Source organism: Pleurodeles waltl, chromosome 5 (genome assembly GCF_031143425.1).
Source record: "Pleurodeles waltl isolate 20211129_DDA chromosome 5, aPleWal1.hap1.20221129, whole genome shotgun sequence".
In the NCBI taxonomy this organism is placed as follows: domain Eukaryota; kingdom Metazoa; phylum Chordata; class Amphibia; order Caudata; family Salamandridae; genus Pleurodeles; species Pleurodeles waltl.
The window spans coordinates 114,379,769-114,397,754 of NC_090444.1; the positions used below are offsets into that span (position 1 = coordinate 114,379,769).

General features: G+C 44.3%; 1 protein-coding gene across 2 annotated transcripts in view; it reads right to left on the reverse strand.

Annotated features, from left to right (window-relative positions):
• Positions 1 to 17,986, reverse strand: part of EFR3B (EFR3 homolog B) — a 501,803-nt gene that overhangs the window by 184,016 nt on the left and 299,801 nt on the right. For both annotated transcript variants that reach the window (XM_069233752.1, XM_069233751.1), the window contains exon 5: positions 1,209 to 1,330. In XM_069233752.1, coding sequence (XP_069089853.1) covers positions 1,209 to 1,330 — 122 coding nt within the window. The remainder of the gene's footprint in view (positions 1 to 1,208; positions 1,331 to 17,986) is intronic.

Sequence of the window (17,986 nt, forward strand, 5' to 3'; positions counted from 1 at the left end):
TTTTGGTGTTAAACGGGTACCAGTATAGTGAAATATTTGTTCTGATAGTGTTCCCATGTGTACAAATGACAAAATAATGAAGTGATATCATAAATTGTGCCACATTATGCCACGTAATTTGCAATTTTTTGCTGCATAATTTAGTCAATCCTGCAGCATAATTTGGTCCGCCCCTGCCACATAATTCCAGTGGCCCATCAAATAACATCAAACACAAAACACTGACTCTCCTTGACTAAAATCCTAGAAATGCATGGGTCCCCATACTCCAAAAGTGCTACAAGACAGTATAGTGCATAACATATGTCCAGTTACAAATTCTATTGGTGAAACAAAAATGCCAACTAAAAACAACAGGAACCAACAAGCATCAATTAAAACAATCTATGGCATTAGGAACAAGAACCAAGCTGCAAACTCAGCTTTCCCCATTGCGGCTAAGTTAATTTGGTAAACCCAATATGCCAAAATGGGATCCAACAGACACTACTTTCACTGTCTCAATGAAAGTTCCCACCAGAGATCCCAGTCAGTAGGGGACCCACTGCAGCTTGTTCTTCAACAACACAAGGTATAAGCCTACTGAGGTACACTGCGGAGAGAAACGCAATAAAGCAAGGGGTAGAATTGTTATGTTAGTATATCTCATAGAGATTCAGATGCACCACATATCCTCAAAAACATAACACAAAACCACAAAAAGATGCGATGGTGATCAAGATTATTTATTGGTCTTTCCTGCAACGACCCAGCCCCACATTTTCTGTGCAATGTTTCATCATAGATTTATTGCAAAAATACCTTGAGGTAATTTCAAGGTATTTGAAGGGCACTACAGAGCATTATCAAGCCATGGAATTCGTACTCGTCCACCTTCCCTATTTTGATCGTACCCTGGATACCCAACAACAAAGGAATGGCCTTTGGATTTACCTTGAGGTGATCCCTTGATTATCCAGTAATCCTTACTGAAACCTCCCTCGCGCAGAGGTTGAGTCCACCCTGACAGTATCATCTTAACAGGGCACCTATGATGAAGCATGCCACCGAAGTATAGGTGAGGCTTCCTCATCCAATACATTTTGTGTTGTCTATATGGCCAGGTTGTTGCAGGAAAGAACAGTAAACAACCTTGATCATCACTGTATCTTTTTGTAGTTTCTTAGGAATGTTCTGCCTCAGAGAAGGAGACACATCGTCATACTCACTTGTTCCGGATGTCCAAGTCATCGTCGTTGTTGTGGCACATTTCACTGAACCGCGACACAAAGAAGTCATAGCTTCTGTGGTAAGACGGGGTGTCTTCCTCGATGTTTGCAAACTTCACAAACTGCGGGGGCACGAGGGGGAGAGAACAAAGAGAAACAAGGGTTGGTTGGCCAATGCAAAGAGATCTGTACCAGGTGCTTACATGTCTAGGTGAAGGGAGGCAAGTCTGAAACGCTTTATATATTTCTGCACAAAGCTGTAAATAAACGTCAGGATTTCTCGGTTAAGAATATCACCCTTAAACGGGTATTGTTTTTCCATATAGAGTTGACCTAACTCCTAGAACCAGAGACACGTTTTTTTTAGAACCTTTTTATTTTCTAGTAGGTAATTCTCCAACATGAATGAGCTGCACAATAAAGTTTGTGTTGTTTCTTCTTTTTCTGGGCACATGGAAGTCATTCTTGTTGTTATTGGCTATAGAGCATGCCTACATCTAGGGGTTGTGGTGCTTTAGAGAGAATATATTATATCTAAGCAGTAGAACCTCTTACAAGAAAGAGGGACTTGCAGTGAACATTATTTTGGGAGTCAGGATGTGATGGGGAGCCAGGAGTTGAGCACTATATATGGCCAACCCAACATCTGACCTGGAGTTAAAATCAAGAATGAAGAGTTCAAGGGCAGAGCCTTAACCACGTCATCCATCGATCCTTATGCACGAGCCTGTGCAGACATCTAAGCAACCAGTGAACTCGGCTGTGCTTATGAGTTCAAAAATCTGATAATAGTTCGATTAACAGACTGTCAGTGCGTACACAGCACAAACCGGCCCTGTCAATTACGCCAGACCAGCCCCCGGTCGGGGGGTGGGGGTGAAAGGGTGGGGGACTTTTGCAAGTACGAAGCACTGCTGCTTTTGTTACTGGGAGCCGAGTTTGCAGCACCAGTAACAAAAACGCCCCCCCGCTGCTGCAAAACCAGTCCCCACCCTTCCGGGTCACCGGGGAAACACCCGACGCCCGCTCCAGTTCCTTTAAAGACGGTTAGCGGAGGCTCACACTTAAAATGCCACACTCTGCCAAATATTATTTACTGATTTGTTTTTTTTTCAGGTTAACATGAGCGATCGTCACCCGGGTGTGGAGTGAGAGAGGAGGTGCGTGTGTGAGAGACGGAGTAGAGAGTAGGGAGTCACGGGTGTGTAGGGGGTGCTTCGTTTCCACGGTTAAATGGATAAACTCCTTATTGCAAATAAAGAGGTGATTCTTTCATAGAGTGCAATTCAGTGAAGCCGAGCAGGTGGTGAAGAGGAAGGAGATCGAGGTGCAGGAGCCTAATGACTCAGGGCTGATACAGAGGAGAGCGGAGACATTGTGGCATGAGGTTCTTCACTTAAAGACTCTAGGCTGATAAAGGGGAGAGAGCAGTCATGGCTCGCAGTGTGGTAAAGGGGCGGGGTGGCGAGTGGCGGGCAGCGGAGTGGGGGGGCACCCAAAACAAATGGGATAACATTAAATTAAAAAAACAAACCAAAAAAAAATCTTGCCCAGCCTGCCCTGCAGCCAATCCTAACAGTGCTCTCATGCTGCTGGCAACATGAAAGCAGCGTTAGAATTGGCTGGAGCGCCCTGGCTTGATGCTTCGAGGCAGACTGGGAGCCACTGCCTGCTGTCTCCAACCCAGCAACACAGTACCAGTTTGGAGAAAGATTAGTGTGCATGTGCGATTGGCTGGCCCGAGACGGCCGGCAAAACATACATGCGCACTGAGGAGACTGCTGTGCACTCTCACTCTGTCCCTTTAACGCCCCACCCCTTTAATCATGAAACGTGCGGAGGACAGCTGCCACTTAGGAAGCATTATTCATGTGCTTCATAGTTCTGCTCCGAAAGAGACTAGACCGGGCATATTGTGACGAATATCATTTGTTACCATGCATGCATTTACTACACAGGCTTTTACAACGCATATAATACATGTTGACTTTTAAAAACACATTGTATTACACTGTTGTACTTTACCACACATTGTTTGCAGTAACAAATGATCTACCCACATATGTACCCACATTAACTTTTTTACATTATAGTTATGCGTTCAAATAATTAATTAAAAAAATAACAAAACCACTTTACCAATTAACTATAACTTGCACCCCCATCATGCACTGTTTAGAAGTCACATAATGCCTTTAGGACCTCTGTACTCTATAGCAATCTGAACAACGATTTCTGAATTTTTTAACATTACTTCTATAACACCACTTTAATTTTTGCTTGTATTCAGTGAGTTGGTTGCTGTACAGTCATTTTTTGATCATATTCTAAATTGGCCTAGCATCCAACCCTCCAAGAGTGCCCAAACCCCGCTGCACAAGACCTAGGGTCGTTCGTAGTGGGGGTTGGCCACAGGAACTAGCCTTATAGTTAGTCCCTATGCATAACCTCGCGTTGGTACCAAACCCATGCTGTCTCTGTACACAACCCTCAGCAGATGGCCAACGGCTGCTGTGCACAACTTTTAGCTGTGTGATGCAGGGGTTGCCATTGTGTCTGCACCCAATCCATTGCTAGCATCTCTCTGAGAGCCCCAACCACAGCTGCATACAAAGTTTGTCCAGCAAAATGCTATTTGAAAATTAGCAATTAAGCAACTGAGAAGATGGGTAGGGTGAGTAAACATATGTATAAAGTGATAGCTATAGCTATGAGGATGCCTCACTTTTTAACTATTTTTAGCCTTTTCAAAAATATATTATGGCTCAAATTACTAAAAACTATCAACCCTGGTATCATTTCTGGATTACCATCTAAATGCTAATGTATTTCAACCCGCTCATCAGGAAAGGCTTTAAGTTCAAGACTTCTGAATCCATTTTCAATAAAATGGCATTCCGCTCTCACTTTTGCCTTGAATACCACAAGCTATCACTCAAGCTCTTTATAACTAACTCTGCGGTGAAGTTGCAGTTGGTCCCTAGGAAGTTTACTGACCGCTGCTGGGGTTGAAAGTACATTTCACTTTGCATATCAGTATGCTTTACCGAAATGGATGAGGAAGATATTTGAGAACTCAAAGAACACGTATCCAGATTGTAGATTTCTACAGCACTAACCAATATTTCTGTGACAAAAACAAACCGCTTTAGGAAATGCTTTCAGTTTTACAGCTTTGATTCTATCAAGATGGTTTGACAAGAGTATGAGATGTTAGCACTCTGGGGAACCACTTGTGAAGCTGCTGCTGGAGGTACATTTAATTGGCGAGGAAAGTATTTGAGAATTTAAAGAAAATGTGTCCTCGTTTAGCTTTTACAGCACCAACCATAATTTATATGACAAAATGTACCGTCCCATTTTGCCCCTTTCTAAAGAAAATGCTTTCACTCTTACAGCTGTGAATCCGTGAAGATGGTATTTAGGTGCGACACACGTTTTCCATAAATACAGACTGCTAGCTCTCTAGTTGTTCATTAGAATACTGCGGTGAAACTGCAGCAGAACAATGGAGACGCTTCTGGAGGCAGCTGCTGCAAGCACCCGCTTCACTTAGAACAGCAACCTTTTTTCTCACATCGATCATAAAGATATTTAAGCAAAACAAAATTGACTCCTCATTTTAGCTTTCTAGAGCAATAACCATAATTTCTAACTAACCATGATGACAAAAAGAAACCCCTCATTGTGTTTATTTACAGCAGTCTCCTGTGTAGGAAATGCTTTCAGTTTTAAAACTTTGATTCCGTCAAGATGGTGTTCAGGTGTGCCGTATTATACCATCAATTTAGAATGTTTGTGCTCTAGTTGTTCCTTATGGGACTGAGGGAAGCTGTGGTAGAACAAAAGAGATTCTAAGGACATATTGCTGCTTCTATAGAAAGTGCATGTTTTACTCACAATATCTGACTTTGTTCTCATATGAGTGAGGAAGAGAGTGTGAACTTATAGAAAATGTTTTCTAATTTTAGCTCTGGAATATCTTCCGTAACTTCTAAAAGAAAAATATAATCTCTTAAAATACTAAAACCCCTTTACTCCATACCCTTAGCCGTCCCTGGTCCCAAAACGTCTCTTACTACCCCATACTCTTACCCATCCCTGAACTCTAAGCCACCTTACTATCCCGTACACATCACTGCACCCTGAAAAACCCTTACTCTCCTACACCCGTAGCCATCCCTGAACCCTAAAAAAACTCTCAAAGATAGAAATAGCTCAGGGCTGATACCAAGGTGAACAGGCACACTGTGTGATTTACTGCAGAGAGCAAGTGCCTTACCCCTGACACACAGGCACACTGGTCTCCTTTGTATCAGTGGCTCAGGCTCTGGCCGGAGGCCCCAGACGGGCTTTTGGCGAGGGCCGAAACATGTTAGCTTAATTAAAGGTTTCTAGGAACATTATTACCTTTCAGAAACTATTTTTATCTATAAACCCTGGTACCCTCTCATAAAAGGCAACTCCTGTGGGTATACCAGGACGTATTTTTAACAGCTTGTTCTGGATCCCTGCTTCTATCCAGTCGGTACTTTATCTAAGAACTCCCAAAGGTTTGGTTGAGCCTGCCCTGCTGGTATTGCTCTACTAGGGTGTGGACAGGTGCTGATGGTGAAGCATGTCACGGTCAGTGGGTGAGGCGTCTACTCCAATTCTTAGGGATGACTAAATGGTGACAGTAATGGTTGTTTCCGATACTTTGCCCTCCCTTTGTATTCAGGCCTAGCTGCTATATTGTGTGTAATATTTTTTTAAAACCCTGGGTGCGGAGATGGGCAGTACTTGGTGTAGTGCATCTGTGTGATGTATTTGGTAAACTGCTGCAGGGCAGTCAGGTTGAGTGTAATGTTTTTTGTTTAAGTGCATCTGGGATACGTGATGTGTTCCGTTGCTATGGTAACGCTTATGCCACTGTGCAAAGGATTGATTCCTAGCACTGCAGTCCTCTGTTTCCCTCCGCTTCCTCTTCTCTTCTGCAGGGCTCACCCGTTCTTCTAGATCTTCCTGTGCTCACAACATTGCTTTAAATTTGCTGATTTTTTTGGGCTGCCTCTAACCTTCAGATAACAAATTCTGATTCTAATGAGACTGCTGAGCGGGTGAAGATACCTACTGCAGCGTCTCGATTACAGTCCCATTAAGATAGCTTAAGGAGCTTGCTGCAGAGATGTATGTGCAGTTAATTGTATTTATGATCCAATCCAATTTGCCGCAGAATTGACTCTGTGGTCTACTGTTCACTTCCCTCCATGAGACTGCGAAAAGCAAAACCCCTTCTGGAAGCCATGCTGCCTGTCCAGATAGCACAACAGGTCAGAAAAGAATGCCTTGTGGGAAGCAGCAACTAGCAACCGGTACAGATGCAGCTGTATCTCCAAGATGGACTTACCGAGTCAACGGTTACAAGGAGACAAGCGTACTATAGGTGAAGATCTGAAATATAAGCTTTAGAAAAGAAGCACTGGGGTGACAGCAAGACTCAGGGATAGAGAACTCAATAGCTCAAGGGAGCTCAGCTAGAAGGTTGCAATATCTCAGAGGCACAGGAAGCACCTGACCCCGTAAGCACGTCCCAGCAGTCGTGGGCGTATGGCCACTGCCCAACGCATTCCACTGTTGCATTTATACAGCACTTACTACCCCTGCATGGGGTGCTGAAGCGCTTGCCCTCACAAACAGAACGCCGATACAGGGTCTGTGGTCGATACGATGTTGTATTGGTTTTCATCAGGTGTGGGAAGTGATTCTATACGTGGTATGGGCTTTCATAGCTTTCATTACACAGTACACTGCATAGCATGTACCGGCAGCCATGATTTAAAGGTAACCAGGTATTGTCTCCTGGGGCTGAGGACCACTAATGGATGGCAGGCACCGTCTTTCAGAACCACATGTGAAAAGTCAACGATTGCCTAAGCACCTGGACACAAGTATAGAACCCCCACCACCCTCCAGATTTGTGCAGGTGAAAGCACTGGTACAGGCTACCAGCACAAGGGTACAGCGCGGAAGCACACAGATACTGTCGCTGATCACGAGCTCTATATAAAAACGAGTACGTGATATGCGACAAAGCGCGGGTGTTCTGTGCATGACAGTGAGCATCTCGGGATGACACAAATTGTTTCTGTGCAGAACTGTATGGGCTCCTACCTGGAACTTACAGGGCTCAGAAATTAGTTGTAAGCGATGAAGAGAGCCACAAGCAACTGACCATTCAGCCACTCGGGCATTTTCGAGGTAGGCCGCAGGGTAGGTTTCTGCAATTTGAGCAAGAAGGGTTGCCTTGACCCAATCAGTTGCGCCAGACTCCATTCCATTCGCGGGCTCCTGCAGTGTGGGGCTGCTTTGAGCATCTGTGCAAGGGCTGATTTTGTTTTCCAGTCCGACTCTGGGCAAGTGATGGATGAATAATTCTATTCCAGGCCTCAAAACGCCACAAGGATGTTTGCTTGCAGCACTTTTAAAAAGGAACTTCTGCTTGCAAAGGTGCTTTGAAAAATTAGTATTTCGGGGAACTCGGGTGCTACACCTGCCAGGCTCTTTTGATCACAGAGTCATGTAGTATTTATAATTTTAATAAAAGCCTGAAATACCCACAGGTCAACTCTCAAGCCGTGCATCAAATGATGCATCATTGTGAACTGACCCTACATCGCCTGACAATTAAAAAACAAATGAACAGAACCTAAAGTGGTAGAAAACCATGTATTTTTAAATGTCCCAAAAAACGTGACTTTAGGAAGCGGGGCTGTTCCCGCTGCTCCAAATTTTGGATCGTATATAGTATCAGGTGTTAGAGAGCTAGTTTTTTTCAAAAATGTATTTTTTGTAGGCACTGAAAATAAGGAGCAAGACATTCTGTGAAAATGAATATATAATATCAAGTCTCCTACCATTCAATGTTCCTATCCATCTCCAAATAAAACCACATCTGCAGGTTGGCTATTGCATGCCCAGGGAGTGGGGATGCTGACAACTGGTAAGGCTTTTGCGCTAGGCACAGTGGCAGTATCTGTGGCAGACAGCCTGGGAACTTTACCAACCCCAGATACATCTGAAAACTAGTGACCACGGACAATTTAGGGCGGTGTGGGTTTTGTGAGTCAACCATCTTTTATTCCTCAAAAAAACCTTGAAAATACTGTTAAAATATTGTTAAATTAAAGTCCAGCAAACTTTCTACCATCCATAATTCCCCAGTTGTGATAAAAAACTGTACCTGAGATGTGGGCTTACCACAGTGGACAGAAAAGTGGCAAAATTGCTGCCACGGAAAATCAAAATTACAAGACTCAAAAACCAATGAGGGTGGGCTACAGTGTCCGGCATCTGGGGAACCCGGTCGACCCCCTAAATAGTTTAGAAAACTTTAAATCCCTGGGGACTAGAGGCTAATGTTGCCTACATAGACCCTAGCACTTTTTAACACCAGAATGTTCTGGAAATCTCAAATTATGTCTACAAAACAACATTTTATGGTATTTAAATAGTGCAAAAAATTGCCCTGTGTGTGTCCTGGGGACACGTAAAGTTGGCATTGACTTCACGGTCATTGCTTTGCACTTTACTTGTCCCTTATGAGTGTGACACACACGCAGGAGTACAGTTTTATTGGGAGTACTCCAATATTTTGAGGGGTACAACTTATACCCATCTCTAACCACAGTTTGAGGGAAGCATTTACAAACGTGCAGCATTCTCGGATAGCTACATTCAGAAATGTGTGGCTACTATGTGGATACCACACTTATTTCCTCCACGAATTAGAGGTAGGCAGAAACCACAAGTAGGCAACATTACTCGCCTTTTGGGGCAGTGCTTGTGAAGGTATATTTAATAACACATTATGAACGGTGAGTCTCAGAAAGATTTTTTTCTCAAATTATCTGGTTCACAAGCTGAAGGGCTGAATTTGGCTGCAATATACTGACCCTAAAACACAAGTTAAAAAATGCTGTTTGTTTCGAAATGACACGGTTGACAAAACCTACGTTTTGATTAAGTGTCTACCTCAATTAAAAAAATGTACAACCTTAAATTAAACCAGAAGGGTGCAGAGGAGGAGTATAAACAGTACTAAAATACAAAGGTGTGGGTATGTCACCGTGCGGTAACGTGGGGCTTTGGCTGAACTGATGACTATCTTGTATGTTCTTCTGCAGAGGTGAGCAAAGATCCTCAAGAATACATGTGAGGCCATAGCTCATTATCTGAGGAGGTGTAACGTTTTACTCACAATATCTGACTTTGTTCTCATATGAGTGAGGAAGACTGTGTGAACTTATAGAAAATGTTTTCTAATTTTAGCTCTGGAATATCTTCCGTTACTTCTACAAGAAAAATATAGGGGGTTATTACAACTTTGGAGGAGGTGTTAATCCGTCCCAAAAGTGACTGTAAAGTGACGGATATACCACCAGCCGTATTACGAGTCCATTATATCCTATGGAACTCGTAATACGGCTGGTGGTATATCCGTCACTTTACCGTCACTTTTGGGACGGATTAACACCTCCTCCAAAGTTGAAATAACCCCCAGAATCTCCTAAAATACTAAAACCCCTTTACTCCATACCCTTAACCGTCCCTGGTCCCAAAACATCTCTTACTACCCCATACTCTTACCCATCCCTGAACTCTAAACCACCTTATTATTCCGTACACATCACTGCACCCTGAAAAACCCTTACTCTCCCACACCCGTAGCCATCCCTGAACCCTAAAAAACTCTCAAAGATAGAAACAGCTCAGGGCTGATACCAAGGTGAACAGGCGCACTGTGTGATTTACTGCAGAGAGCAAATGCCTCACCACTGACACAGAGGAGAACAGGCACACTGGTCTCCTTTGTATCAGTGGCTCTGGCCGGAGGCCCCAGACCTAGACGAGCTTTTGGCGAGGGCCGAAACATGTTAGCCTAACTAAAGGTTTCTAGGAACATTATTACCTTTCAGAAACTGGAACTGATTTGTTTTTATCTATACCCCTGGTACCCTCTAATAAAAGGAAACTCCTGTGGGTATACCAGGCGGTATTTTTAAAAGCTTGTTCTGGATCCCTGCTTCTATCCGGTCGGTACAACATGTGGTAGTTGTGGAGCTGTGTTGTTGCCTCTGCGACTGTAGTCTGCGGTAGTGTATGCTGTAGTTGGGCATCTGCAATGTTGTATTTGTGAAGTTGTAAAATATGGGGCTCTAAGATGAATTCAGTTGTGGTGCCATATTTGTGCAGTTACAGTGTTGAATGCATGCAAGTGTGAATGTGCCCTACTTGTAAAATGTAAAGGTAGGTGGCTGTGAAGAGGTGTTATATTTGTAGCTACGGATCTGTTTCATTGTAAGTGTACAGGTGTGAAAGGTAGTTAAAAGGACATTATAGTCCAGTGCTTACAGTCATACAGTTGTGCAGATGAATTGTTGTAGTTGTACAGTTGGGGATGCAGTTGCAGTGTTGTAGTTGTACAGCTGATGTACTGGTGTGCAGTTGTTGTTTTGCAATGGTACAGCACTAGTGTCGTTGCAGTTATGCATTCACTGTGTTGCCATGCATGTGTAAGGGGCTGGTGTGCTTTTTCAGGTGAGGAGTGATGGTTGCGCACTGGTAGTTTTCCTGTATGAGCTTTGCTGTACTTATCGTACAAATGCAGTTGTGATGTTGAGGAGGTCTAGTTTTATTGTAAATATGTAGTTGTGCTGCAGATACTGAGCTGCAATACTATGCCGGTGTGTAGTTCTCATGCTGGTTTGTTGTAGATGTGAAGTGGTGGAGGTTTGAATTGCATCTGGGCAAATGTGAGTAGCGCTTTTGTTGTAGTTATATTGGAGACGGTGTTCTAAACTTGCAGTCATTTTGTAGATATGCTACTAGAAGTGTTGTGCTGTTGTGGCACTGCAGCTATGCAGCTGGTGTGTTGTAGTAGTGCACATTGGATGTTGTAAATGTGCTGCATTGGTACTATTGTGTTTGTGCAGTAACTACATTATGTGGTGCTGCAGCGGTGCAGTTGTGGTGTGTTTGTCCTGTAGCAGAGGCATAGCTGTGCAGTTGTATCACTATTGTAGTTGTGCAAGTGTAAAGTCGTTTGCAGTGGTGCTGCGTCTATGCAGTTGTTCACAGGTGCCGGGCGCTAGGGTCATACCTTGAATGTGCTGGTGCATAGCAGGAGCGGAGAATTCCCACTTCACCCATGGAATGCCCACAGTCAAAACCTAGGATAGCGGCAGGTCGCTTTCCACAATCTAAATCAGGAGTAAGTAGCAACAATGTAAAGGAAGGAAATCCGAGTAAGCAGATCTCAGGAAAAGGACACAGAAAAGGATCAAAAACCACAGTGGCAAAAAGTACAAGTAAGAAAAGAAGCCAGACGGGTTGTGAGGCACAAAGGAAAAGTCAGCAGCACTTATAAACCTACCCCTGCTCTGCAAATGAAACAAGGTTCCCCAGAAGTGAAGGAATCCACAGTGAACTGAGTAAACTGCATACAGCAGAGTGGGAGAGCGCCTTAATGTATGAAGTCCAGTAAACAGGAAGTCACTCCACAAAGATGGCACCTCCTGAAACCCTGCGAGCACCACCAAACTGCTCACGCCTGTCCTCGCCTTCTAACTCTGCCGCCCACAAACTCAGCGGAGAACCCTCCCAAAATGAGACAGTCACTCCCACAAGACAGTGGAAGAACCTGACAGAAGCCTCATGATCCATAGAGTTCGCGCCCAGCTTCTCAGTGATTGGCTCCGATCAAGCTTTTGGAGGTGTGTGGGCCACGATTCATAGACATGCTAACAGTTGTAGTGTGGTGGAATGGTTGGAAATTCTCTGACTGTGGTATTGCATAGTTGTAGTTATACGTCAATAGAGGTTGTGCGTTGTAGAAATAAGGTTGGGACTGTGCAGTGTAAGGGGAGCACTTACATTGAAGTTACATTGGAGGTGGATAGTTGTAAACCTTATTGTGTTGTAGTTCAGCAATTGCTGGTGGAGCGTGCAGGAGGGGCATTGCTTTTGCAGTTTTGGTGTTGCTGGAGTTGTGCAGTTGTGAAGTGGATTGGCTGTTTTCCTTCTGTACAGTTTTTGGGTTGTTGTACACAGTGGGTAACGAAACGTGAAGAAGTCCCCCTGCAAAGAACAAGGAGCCTCCCCTCTCTGGACTCACTCAGGAGCTCTCAGGCCAGGGTGCTGTCCTAATAGAACACTGGGAGCTCAGGGCCCTCCGCACCACGGGGCTGTGGGGACCTTTGTTATGCCACTAGTTGTACATGTGAGGGTGGAGTTGCACTGATGTAGTAGTTCTGCATTTGGTACTGTAGTTTGGCAGCTGTATGTTCGCTATAGTTTTAAATGCCTGCAGCAGTTGGGATTGTTTTTGTCGTATAACTGCAGTGATGCTCTTCTGCAGTTGTCGTTGTAGGCATAGCTGTGCATCTGTATTAGTACAGTTTATTTATTTTCCATTTTGTCTATGCTATATTTCAGTTTCCAGCCGCCTCGTAGCGCTTTGAGTGGGTAAGAAGTTGAGCAAAGGTAGAAGGGCGGCCATTAGGAAACGACAGGTACAGCCGTAGTCTGAGGAGTTGGTTGAAGGAATGACTGTTACCATCATTGATCCATCCTCTGAAGATGTCTGCAGATGCTAGGAAAGCCCTGAATACATACCATTCAATCAGACCCTCTTCCTTCTGGGATTCAGAGGTTACCCTGAAATATGCCTGAATGTTGTAGTTGTGCAGTTGCAGAACTGATGTATCGTTGTTGTGCAGGTGGATATTGATGCAGTTGCAGAGCTGTAGTTCTGTTGCAGGTGTAATGCTGTAGGTGTGTTGTGATTAAAGGCCTTTGTGCAGTTGTGATAAAGTAGAGTTGTTGGTGCAGGTAGGTAGATGTGCGGTTCAGGTGTTTTATTTCTGCAGTCACACGTTGTGGTAGAGTTCTTGTAGGGTTGTTCTCGTGGTGGCAGTTGTAGTGTTGGTGCTTGTGATCGTGGCACTTGCCACACACAGCGGGTGAAAACAGAGACCAGGGGATCTGGGGTGCAGCAAGTATTTCCAATGGATGAATGAATCGGTGCTCTGTTTAATACTACATCAGATGTGAACAACACCGAGCGAACACAGAGCCACAACCAGACTCGTTAATTACTTCTCAGAAAAAAAATAAAAACCCTCCTTTTCCATCCAAATAGAACTCACTGAACTTCTATTTCAAAACCAGGTGAACCTTCCAAAAATAATCTCATTACTTGACCCCTGAGTAACCTTCCCTCAACTCACCTGTCCTTGTACTTCTGCACATCATGTGCTGGTGCCATCCTCCTCTCCCCCTCCCCCCCAGCCCCTCCTCTCATCTTGTTCCTCACTCAACCACTCATGGTCCTCTCCTGTTCAAGTTTCCTTCCACGGTGCATAACTCGCCCACGCCCCTCCATCCCCGCTCTTTTCTTTTTTAACTTTCTTGCTTAATGTTGTCTATGTTATTGTTTGAAAAGTGTACTTTCTATGAAACATCCAAGTTTATCTTCACCTCCTTTTATGTACAGAGAGCTGATATCTTGGGTCCACTGGACATAAAAATGTAATTGTATTAGATTCTATTTGACCATGATGTCGCTACTGCATTTTAGGTATCATCTTTTATAGGAATTTTTAGATTCCTACCTGTAAATATTTTTTTCTGTACTCTGGAATTGTGAATTATGTCCGCCGAATATTGCTTCATATTTAATGTAACTGTGTTTTAATTTTTGTACTTTTATTACATTCTGCCGAATAAAGAAATTTGACTGACTGACTGGACATAAGAATACACGAATACAACTTGAAAAATAAAAATAAATCCACGGCCTGAAAACACTTCCTAATGCCAACCCAAGGCAAGAGAAAAACTCCATGTACTCTGGAAAACAGACACAGCAGGAGAGAAACGATAAATCGGAGGCAAGTACAAAGGAAGGACGTCTCCACCGTGAAAATTAATTTAAAAAAGCAATTTAAATTAGACTATGGCACGACGGTAACCTTGTCCTTACACGTGCATTCTCACAATTACGCATGAAAGTAATGTGGAACATGAAAGCATGTTAGCCAACAAATAAATTAGTTCGATTATAGGCTAAGACACAGAAAACATGCTCACCAGTCTTTCGTAATTTAATCATTTGAGATAAAAGATTCTAACCAGACTGTGACAGCAAACACTAGAGACTGAAAAGAACTGAGAAACCAAAGATAACCTGAGACGTGCTGTCCTTGGAAGGATCACTGCTGAGAATGTAGCAAGGGTTACATTTTGGGAGCCATATGATATTCCAGCCTATATGATGCTATGTGCTTAGATGCACGCATTACACTAAAATTTCACGTGTCAGAGTACCATAAAAGAAGCCACTCATGTCACCAGTCTACAGTCCTCGGCTGAACCAAGGTCGGTGTGGTGGGTTTGTTGTAAGAAGAGGGATACGCCTGTGGGTTACGGCGGGGATTCTAGCTGAAGCGTACTCTCCCCTCTACTTCCAGAATGGGGTCAGATTCATACATTTCTACTCAGGAGTCGCAAATTTACTTCTGTTGAATTTCTTCTGCATTTGGATGAAATTAAGGATGCTCTAAATACATCGGTTGACCAAACATTCACTGATGAAAACATTCCAGCTAAAGAGAACTGGTCTACCACTGTTATCGGTCTAAAATCACTGAAAGGTCAAAGGGTGTTCATCAGTAACAGATTCAGGGGATGGGAATGATCCCAACAAATTGGTCCCCAAAGGATTTCGAAGTTGCTCAAAACTAGGCCAAACTGTCCCAAGTTGCTGGGAAAAGTTACTTCTACTGAGCTAAATTCAAGGACACTGATCATCTTGAACAACAGAAGGACTGGAGGGCTATCCAGCAACCAAGTCAGATGTCAGTGTTGAGGGAGAATAGACCTTGGAGGTCACAGTGCAAGGTGCAGATTATCAAAATATATCATGTTACCCACCCTCATGATGCCTGCGACAATCCTGCAACACATCTCCATGGAGAGATGAAATGAATATTTGCATTTGCAGATCTAAGATACAAAATCAATAGGAACTGAACATTGAAAACGACATAAGGCATTTTGTAGGTGTTTAGTTTTACAAAGTATATATAACTATCACACATTCTGGCTAATTCTGCACAAGCCAAAATGGCAGCCCAAAAGTTTAGAATCCTGTCAGCCGATGGAATAACTTTTCCAAATATGCAAACAAGAATGCTTACATTTCCAAAGCCTACAATATACAGAAACTTACTTCAAAATATCAAAACCTGTGCTTCCTGGTGAAGGAAGATTTAAGGCTATAAGACCACAGAGTGTAGGAGGCAGGAAGAGTCAAGGAGGAGACTCATTACATCAGTTTGAGACACTGGGCTCCTCACCATTGACTATTCCCAATATAGCCTCCCTTGGCAGCAGAAGATGCTTAATGGTATGTAATGACCTTTGCAGGTCTCAAGCAACAGTCTTAATGATCAGTGTCTGAAAGCCATCTAGAACAGTGACTATCCACATCTCTTGTTAGTGGAGATGAATCGAAAGCTCCCTCAGAAAGAACATTAGAAGAAGACCCGGACCGCGGCAACATTTGAAAAGATCTGCTGCGTAACAGCAGACCTAGAAGAAGCAAAGCTAAAGGGTCGGGCTAATGGCCGGGCTGCTTTTCGGATACAAGAGCTACTTCACGCAAACTGTACTTTTCTCTAAAAGGGCTGGGGGAAAAAGCTACCGTGTGTGTTTGTTCGCGAATGGCGAGCTAGTAAGATCTAGGGAGGGAATCAACCCACCAGTTGAGACGGATTCTGGATCTAGGAAGGTGAAAACAGTGGTGCATCAGGAACACAGATTCATTACATCTAAATATAAGAGAAAGAGTTTCATTCCCACACCTGTGTATAGTGAGATCCAAAGTCCACAACAGAGTTTGCAATTAGTGAAGAGTAGGGGCCGTATGTGCTAAAATATACACTGCTGTCCTTCGGCAAAAAAGTGAATTTGTTAAGACTTGTCATGCTAACTAAATCTCCTTTAAATGAAAGTGTTTTTGTTGCACGAAGCAAAGTACAATACATTCAAAGATTCATCATAAACTACAGAAACACCTCATCTCAGAACCATCTCTTCGGGCCATGCAGTGGCACCTCTCTACTGCTCTGTGAATGCATGGTTTGGAGTTTGTCTCCACTTTGCGGTAGGAACATCGTCAGCTTGATATGGCACTACTCATGCTTTAGCCGCTTCAGGCATCTACATGGACCTTAACAACATTGCTGCTCTAATCTCTATTGAATACTTCCAAGACTTCAAACCAGAACATACAACCCTAGATTATGTTGAATAAAAACAAACCTCTCCTTATTGTGCAAGGTAGACTCTAAATCCTGTGGGAAAATTCTGCTGATACCTATCCACACGGTGAATCCAAATGGTGCCTTAGCCATATTATTAATAAGCATATTTTATAACATTTAAATTAGATTTACTTGTATAACACTTGATACGTCGGTTTCTAAGCACTTTCAATGGGTATACTGGTTAAAAGTGTACACAAGCATCAAACAAAGCATAAAGTATAAATACAAAAAGGACAACTAAGCACTATATATAATGTTAAATAATACACATTAGAGGCGTGGCCTGAACACCCAAGACGGCAGATGCATTCCAGTGGCGCTCCCAGACCTCCTCCACCATTCCTGACCGTCCTGCCTGCAACCCAACGACGTATACCCAGAGCACAATGGGGAAGTTCACCAAATGCCCCTGGCTGACGTGTGACACCGCCGCTCTTTGCAGCAGGTCCATCGTTCATCCACAGCACAGTCGCTTGCCTCCTCCCCCGCATGCAATAGGCCGCTACTGACAAAGGCTTCCTGCTCTCTAAGGGAGCCCTTGAAATGACTCGGTGGGGCAGCTCCTGCCACCTGAACTGTTTCATCGACGGCTGCACCCAGACCTCTAGACTGGCCTGGACTCTCTGCCTCGGGCCTTCACGCGGCCATCCCAGCTCTCCAGGAGGCCTTTGCTGGGCCCTTCGGCCCCAACAAGTGGGGGGCATTTAAAAGGGAACATCGATGTGGATTGGGGCCGGGGTACACCCCAAGCCACCTGGCCTCCTGGTGCCTTTTTTCCTCTTCTTCTTCTGGCTGAGAAGGCTGGCCCGCGCCCAATGGGAACAGAGGGAGGACCCCCAGAGGACAAGATCCTGGTCGAAGAACTTCCCTGAGAGGGCCCTCCACCTGCATGTGCTTCCCAGGAGGCTTTGTGGGCAAGCGGGCTGGTGAAGGCCATGACTTCAATGCCTCACAGTCCGCTGGATGAACTTCCCCCCCGTTGCGAGGGTTGAGGCCTGACCGAGGCCTACTGGTTGCTCATGCTGCGTTCTGCACACTCCTGGGCAAGCGGCCTGGTAGAAGATCCCCCCTATGCTGCTGGTGGCCGCCCACATGGCCCACAACTCGCTGTGAGGCCATGGACATTACCCATTGTCACCCCCACCCGAATTTCAGTTCCAACCTACTGGCTGGTATTGCTATGCTACTTCCTTAGCAGTCCTTGCTTTACTACATCAGCATGAGAAAGGATAATACCTCTGGGTCGCAGACTCAATCAACCATTGACAAATCTGCAACCTCAGTGGGAGGTATGACCCACAAGGGCCCGGCCCACAAACCTTCGCAGCCCGGAACCCCTGTCGATAAAAACGCCATCCTTGCTGCGAAACAGGCTTCCTCTACAGCAGTGGAGGCCAAGGTGGGTGA